The 8,047-nt window shown below is 40.0% G+C and overlaps 1 protein-coding gene across 1 annotated transcript; it reads right to left on the bottom strand.

Moving 5' to 3' along the window:
• Positions 1-1,877: 1,877 nt before the first annotated feature.
• Positions 1,878-7,712, bottom strand: LOC140244836 (uncharacterized). The gene is made up of 5 exons (XM_072324447.1): positions 7,348-7,712; positions 4,558-4,706; positions 3,934-4,036; positions 2,745-2,823; positions 1,878-2,053 (listed from the first exon to the last, which is right to left on the bottom strand). Exons 1-5 carry the CDS (start codon positions 7,567-7,569, stop codon positions 1,878-1,880), a joined length of 729 nt encoding a protein of 242 aa, XP_072180548.1. The 5' UTR covers positions 7,570-7,712.
• Positions 7,713-8,047: the final 335 nt, after the last annotated feature.

The raw sequence follows: 8,047 nt of genomic DNA, 5'->3' as shown, positions 1-8,047 counted from the left end.
ATACTGACTGATGCAGAGTTTATAGTACTTACGTCTACGCTTGCACTCGGCGCGACGGAAGACGTATCTATTATTCTCGAATTTCGTGATGTCGAACAAGAAATCTTCGATCGCCGACTCTTCGAAAGGCTACGTTGGTAGTGGAATTCAATTTCAAACAAAGGAAAAGACAAGAAGAAAATGGAGAGGTTAGGATGGATCGATTTGTATTTATTCATTTTCATTTTAAATGATAATATGAAACAAATATAATTATACACAACACTTACGCATCATTCTTTGATAATCTGAAGTTCAACTTTTTTTTTAAGTCAATGTGAAATGAACAGAGAACTTCATTAAAAAAAAACAGTTAAAATAAGTGTGGAAGTCACTTGGACTCATGCGGTGATGACACCATCATTTCCATCTACTTTGCATATTATGTAATCATGAGCTATATCACTATTCTGTTAAAATAAAGGTGAACTTTGTAACTTCTAAATCTTTCTTAAAATCTGTCCAATTTTAGTGAAAATCTCGCTATCCTGTTTGTACGAATTTATTCTAACAAATTCATGGAAGAAGTAAACATGGCACAGAGTTTCTCTTTGGAATTTTGAGGTGCAGCAAGGCGCCAGGACTGTAACTCACCTCCATTTTGACGTTGGCACTGCTGAAGGCTTCTTTTGTCGATGCATTCCGCAGAACATACAAGGTGCTCACAGGACGGCTTAAGAAGCACGCTACAGGTACGAGTTCAAACTCACCTGCGTGCGGAAATTAAAAAGAAGAAGAACAATTAATACAGATGGATATGTCATCAAAATGTGTTAATGTTTATACAAACACATTTTCATGTCGGTTCAAGGATGGATCTCGTGTTTTGGTTAACGCCACGTGGTTGAAATAGGGGCTATACGTGTCTTTGTTTTTGTTTTTGTTTTGCTTGTTTGGGTTTTTTTTTTGGGGGGGGGGGGGTGATATGCACAACGCTTTGTCGTAACTGTATATAGATTGCATTGTTATGTTTTTGTTGTGAGAAAATATTAAAAGGTAAAATTGACATGGGCATTATTAATCGGTGATGGTTGAATATAGCTGATACATTAAATTTAAAGACTATAATAATCATACCGCAATAATAGGCATAAATACCGGGGGAGCATTTCATGAAGAGTTTTGTCTGACAAACTTGTCGGACAAATTTGCTCTGAGCCAATCAGATGCAAAGATTTCAGTAGCTTATGACAGTTTTTCTGAATATATATATATATATATATATATATATATATATATATAGCTTCATAAATTGTTCCCCTGCACACCGTTTCATGAAATATGTCAGCCCTGACAAGTTGTCAGTCTCTGACAATTCAAATCAAATTCTTCGTTTTGATTGGATGGGAAGCTCTGGTGTCCGGCTGTTACCATAGTGACTGGTCAGAAACTGACAACTTAATTGTCAGGGCTGACAGCTTTCATGAAGCGGTGCCCAGAATGACCGTGATGAATGATATGTTTCATTGCCTTGATCTTCAGGATGAAATCAATGGATGAGTTTACATTGTATTCAAATGAACGGATCTCCCCCCCCCCCCCCCCCCCGAGTACTGCAGTGCGTTACTCTGTCCCCATCCATTTCTTTGTTTGTGTCTGGTATGAACATGTCTGAGGGAAGCATTCTTTTAAATTTTCTTTAAAAATCGTTTGCTGTTCAATTTATGATACTGACATCAATTCCTCCTTTGATTCTAATCAACTCAACAAACTAAAAAAAAGAATGGCATGGATTTATCCAGTCCAGTGATTTTTAGTTACCCTTTCACCCAACAGAGAGCCCCGCTATGAGCAAAACAATAATGGCGGTTGCTCAAAAGTTTAACCCTTCATGTTAATTAGCTCCATGGCATACCTGGTTGTGCTCGCATGGCGAGTCTCCCCGTGCGTGCATTGGACTGCATGAACTCCTGCGATTCGTTGTGGCGATCCTGGGCTATGTAGTGTGTTACCGTCACGGGCAAGATGCGCACTCCCGATGACGTGACCACCACCTCAACAGAGCGATTAGTAGCTAAACAGCGGGGATGGTAAATAATAATAATGATAATAACAATAATAATAATAATAATAATAATAATAATAATAATAATAATAATAATAATAATAATAATGATACTACTACTACTACTACTACTAATGATAATAATAATAGCAATAATAATAACAATGATAATCATAATATGCTTTAGAAAATATGTCTGTAGTTTCAGTTAATCAATGAATACAATGGACTTGAAGCCCTGGCCGTATATCACATTGCCATTTACGAAATACTATACTAAAAAAAATGCCAGTAAAAAAATTTTGGTACAACATCAATATATGACTGTTCGTTAGTTATGCTTCTATTTTATCTGGATGGTGATGAATAGTTCTTCCACACTTTTAGCATCAGCATCCCTCTTGGAGCCTGTAGAAGTTCTTCTCTTAGAGACTGGAAGACTGGCAATATTGAGGATACGTATCGCCAAGAAGTGAGGTGGAGGATATTTTTTGCTTCCATCTGAATATCTACACTGACAGTCGTTTTTTTCTCTCCAACCCCCCCCCCCCCTCTCTCTCTCTCTCTCTCTCTCGGATATATCTCTCTCTTCTGTAGAACTTTAGAATTAATCTTAACTCTTGATGTCGGGTTTATTCTTTATTCTAAGTATAGAAAGAGATTTTGGTATTTCCCCCTCCCGTCAGTGATGTTAACTTACTCTCGATGTCAATCGTAATGGTGATCTCGTGCTCAACCAACTCGAAGTTTCCACAGATCTCAACCTCTCGCAGAATTTTCTGCAAGAAGAAAGTACATTCATGAGACAAGTTGGAAGAAAGTACATTCATGAGACATGTTGGAAGAAAGTACATTCATGAGACATGTTGGAAGAAAGTACATTCACGAGACATGTTGGAAGAAAGTACATTCATGAGACATGTTGCCCAGGGGATAGCTCTCGCAGGAAAATAGCATCAGACATTTCTGAAACAAGCCAACTGTTATATATTTCGTGCATTACTTTTGCTTGCGCAAAGCATCGGACAGGTATAGAACGTGATGGAATGACTAATGTACACTCTGTGAATTGCAGAGAATTTTCTGCAGGAAGAAAATACATTCATGAGACATGTTGGAGAATTTCGAAAAGGTTTAATGCATGCCTAGGAGATAGCTCTCGCAGGAAAATAGCATCAGACATTTCTGAAACAAGCCAACTGTTGTATATTTCGTGTACTACTTTTGTTTGCGCAAAGCATCGGACAGGTATAGAGGTGATGGACTGACTAATGTCTACTCTGTGAATTGTACGTCAGAATTCAGTAGAGTGTGTCAAGGAAAACTGATGCTTCAAGAATGAGTATTACTGATGGATACTGACGGTGCATGACTGGCATTTTGTCAGGTAACTACAGACTTAGAGAAACAGCGTGATTGACAGATTCTTCTCCCAGAAAAAAAAGAAGTCAATAACAAGACAAACAATTACGATATGTGAGTGGCTGAGGAAAAGGATGTGTAGAGAGTTGTAGTCTCCGGTATATTGAATGTGCTGAACATTCATCATTTGGCTAACATTCTGTTGTAAACTTATGTTGGGCCTCTTGGCTAGCAACATATTTTATCTGCATGTTTATCTTCTTCTTCTTTTTTTGCGTTCAAAACTAGGTTGTGACGATGTCCAGGGAGCATGAGCAGGCGGGTTTTACCTCACTGGGAGAGAACGGAACCGCGTTCACCCCTTTCTCGCAATACTCGGTGTGGCGAGTTAAGTCTCATTCCTCAGCCACGAGGCCTTGTCAAAAGGCTACCCCTTGCCTCGTCCTCTTTCTCGGCAAGGTATAGAAAGTAATAAGCTAGAGGCCTTGCCTCGAGACTATAGTCTTGCTGTTGTAGAACCAACTTACCAGGGTCAGTTCGATCTCAATATCCAAGAAAAGCTCGTGCACTTTGATGAGGTTCTTGGAACCCAGCTCAACGCCATTCAGATGGGTGATGATGTCCGATTCCCTAGAAGACGTCAAGCGTATAAAATTCTTTGACGTAAAGAGTATATACCATATGAAATACCAACCAAGTAACCTCATCGTACATGCTCCCCCCCCCCCCTCCAATATCATTCTGTTGACGACAACAATCTATAGGATATCCGGCAGAATTAAAAAGACAAACATAAAATAGATAAGGGAACATATTGGTATTCGCTAGAAATTAAGTGTTTCCAACGTATCTTGTTTTTACCCATTCTACAATCATTTCATGCGACGAGTGTAATTTGTTGTGTTTCGATTGAAACAAGAGGAATTCGGTGAAGATTACTTGTTGAGCAAAAGTGAGAAGCTCATGAAGCGACTCAAACACAATGATCACTCCTTCTAATACACATCAGTATGATTGCGACCAGCGTCATCGTTTTGAAACTTTACAGCTTTGTATCTTGCCCAAATTAAGTGGCGGATTAAGTGATCTATGGCGGAGGGAGGTTTAAAAAATAGGAAGAACTTTTTTTTTTCTTTTTTTTTAAATCTTACCTCAACTGTGCGTGGTGAGCCAGGGATTGGTCGAACACTTTTGCGATTTTGTGTCCTTCGGCCTCCCGGACGAGATGTACGCCGAACTGCCGGGGACTGCTCCGGCCACACACGAACACGGTGTTTCCTACCTCTTCTTCGTTCGCCGCCTATAGATACATCGGGAGCAGCGGAACATCGCATGTTGGGAGACAGGGAGCGATTGGGGGGGGGGGGGGGAGAAGAGGGGGGATGCAGAAGTAAAGTGCAATGTTCGATTTTAAAAGATCCATGAACATTGAGTTTAGCAAGAACGAAAAAACATAAGTTTTTCATGTCGGAAACTTCCTCATTGCTAGCTAGACTATTTCCCCCTTTCTTTGTGTCTGAACTAATACAATCCTTTTCATTCTTTTCTTTTTTTATTCATCTGTCCAACTTTCTGTTCTTTCTCAAAGAAAATTGAGGTCAAGTTCTTTGTGATAGGCTTAATCTACGCACAATACTGTCATGATCTCTCCGTCTTGACTGTAATAGTCATTATAGCCGATATTTGCTCATTTATAACACTCTGCCGAGTGCGCAGTGAACCGATTAACTCAAAAGACCTGTTTGAAGAAGTTCAAGTCAATCATACCCAATCCAAATTTAAGAGGAACTTGGCGAGCTGCCTCTTTGCCCGCGATCTACACTGCAAAAAGTCCAGGGTTTAATATGAAACACCGAGCTGGTGTTGAATTTCCGATGCTCATTATGTTTGGTGGTGTTAGATTCACACCTCTGGGTGCCATTTACTTTATCAATTGTTTTTCCATAGTTACTGTTCTTGTTGATTTTTACCTTCAACAAGACGATCATGAACTTCATTTTTGAAAAAGAAAATGCGTGAACACATTTACACCACAGTAACACCAGTTGCCGTGGTCTCCTACTGACATTGGGCGGGTGTTATACCATTGACACTAACGTCAGCAATATAAAATCAACATTACACCATGCGATGTCATTCTTGAATTAACACCAGCGCAGTGTCCAAAATAGCACCAGCTACAGTTTCAAATTAACACCATGAAGTACCAGGTGAACACTTTTCAACACCATCACAACGCACTTTCTACACCTGTCGGTGTGGTCCTCTATTGGCACTTGATCGGTGTTCGATATAACACCCATCGTTAAAATCGAACACCGATGTTTTTGCAGTGTAGATATAATAAATGAAGTACACAATATAGTATAGAAATATATATTTGAAAGAGGAACAATTTCATTGAAAGCCATGGTTACAAACGGCTAGCTTTACCTTAAATAAACTGCAAGTCGTTCTAAAGTGAACTCAGATGATTTATTGTAATAGCATCTTTCTATATAAGAACTTGAAAGAGGACAAGGACGATTGGGACGAGAAGCCTCGAGTACCGCTCTTGGATTATAGAATCTGCCAGCCCACACACCTCACATAAGAAATCCTCTTTCTTGTTCGGATTTCCATTTGTGTTTTTATTTTATATACCCATTTCAATTCATTTATTTTCAATTTCAATTTATTTTCACAAACCATTCACATGTAACACAAACCCCTTGTGGGGACATGTATATTGTTTTGTATAATTACAAAAATTGAACCAGGTTGGTGTTTACATGGAATGTTGTGTGGGACCTTGAAAAAGCACAGCATGTTAAACAAGATCCCCCCGCCAAAACAACAACAACAACAACAACAACAACAACAACTATTACATGCAGATGAGTGGAAATGATGTACAATGCATTGCAAAATGAATAAAGGACTGAGGTGAGAAACAAGAACAAGACAGTTATGAACCAACTTCAACACAAGCTGGCTACTGATCGTACGTAAACGGCGTTATTTTGTGGTGCATCAGACGGTATGTGCTGAGAGTGTTAGATGTGGGCGGGCTTTGCATTCACTCTTCTGAAAAAAAAAATGGTTCGATTATTCTTTTGTGCAAAACCGCAACCAATGCCTAAAGTTGAAACACATGCCTGGCTATCACGTCTATAGAAAATGCAAGCTTATCATGTGGTTATTTTCACTGTTCCGTTGAATTATAACTTTTTTCATAGTGCAGCTGACATTAACTTGTAACATGACGTGATATTTTAGATATTTTGACTGGTCGCCTTTCTTTTTCGCCTATTTGCTTTGTACTTTTTTTTTAATTGTGCATGGTATATATGGGTTCCCACATACACCACAGACAGTTCCCACATACACCACAGACACACACTCCCAACACACTAACAAACACACAAACTCACAACAAATGATGTAGACATTTGAATGAAGAGAAACTATCGTGCAAGAGGGCCAACATCGGTATGTTATCAACTTCCCTTGTTTGTTTTTAGCACGGGGCATCGCCTGTTCTGCCCACTTTAGTCGTGAGATAGGTTAGTATTCAGTAACACTTGGAAGTGGAATAATTCCCGCCGTTTTGTCCGAACAGACAAATTCTACAAACGCAGTATAATTACATTCAAGCTTCGTGACTACCAAATGTTTAAGTGCAATTCTAATCTTTTTATGTTTGATTAGACCCTGATAAACATGCCAAATTCCAACAAAGGGTATATAGAGACAAAATTAACAAAGATACTGAAATCTCCCCAAGTTGCGCGTCGGAAGTGATATTTTGTAGGAAAGGGAGGGAAAAGAATATAACAAGTACATGAAAGTTACCACATCTTGTGTAGGCTAAATGTCACACAAGGTGGTTATATTGGCCTTTCGTAACAGATTTCATATTTTGATACAGGCATGTATAATATCCTGTAGGAGTATCTCACCTCTAATGATGGCAGCGGAAAGGTGAACCGCTGCAAGAAGTGCCTGGCTCCATTCTCCCCCGCATTGACGATGTCGCCAATGTTCTCGACGATGTCGCCAATGTTTTCGGCGACGCCGCCAATGTTTTCGGCGACTCTCCCCAAAAAAGATCCGACGCCGTCCGTCTCATCTTGCCCACGGGCTACCATGCCCGAGTCGCATTGGTCGTCGCCGCCGCCCATCGTGCAACCAATAACGTTTACTGTAGTGACTTTAAAAGAGTCGGTGGAAAGTATCTTGGCTTCTATTCTTGTTGTTGCTCAGAATTCTGGAGATCTGACACTATAGTGTTGATGCACCTCGTGAAGAGTGAACGGTACACTTTGGAATATGATATTATTTTGAAATCGGAGCAGACTCTTCAGAGTTTTCAACGAGAGGACTTTCTGGTATGCGCGCTCTCTCTTGATACCTTGTGCTCTTCTCAGTAGTTGACTGTTGAATGATGAGATAGTGCTGGGAAGAGTCGTTTTTATGCGTTTTTGCCTGGACACGTGCCTGCGAACGAGTATTTGGGGACTTCCCGGTTCCTAATAGGCGTAGGCGCGGGCATCTTACGTACATGGTTATTTCATCATTAAATCCAACACAGCGAGGATGACGCAACCAGGAAAGCAGGGGCTTTCCCGGATCGCCCCGCCTCTCCCTCCCTTTCGCAAT

This window comes from Diadema setosum, chromosome 21 (genome assembly GCF_964275005.1).
Source record: "Diadema setosum chromosome 21, eeDiaSeto1, whole genome shotgun sequence".
Lineage (NCBI taxonomy): Eukaryota > Metazoa > Echinodermata > Echinoidea > Diadematoida > Diadematidae > Diadema > Diadema setosum.
The sequence above is the reverse complement of the archived record's forward strand: the minus strand, read 5'-3'. Positions and strand labels throughout refer to the sequence as shown.

Coding starts and splice junctions, on each gene's coding strand:
- LOC140244836 (XM_072324447.1), bottom strand. CDS start 7,569: ATGGGCGGCGGCGACGACCAATGCGACTCGGGCATGGTAGCCCGTGGG. Junction 4,037..4,557: donor GCTCACCACGCACAGTTGAG/GTAAGATTTAAA, acceptor GACGTCTTCTAG/GGAATCGGACATCATCACCC. Junction 2,054..2,744: donor CATTACGATTGACATCGAGA/GTAAGTTAACAT, acceptor CCCGCTGTTTAG/CTACTAATCGCTCTGTTGAG.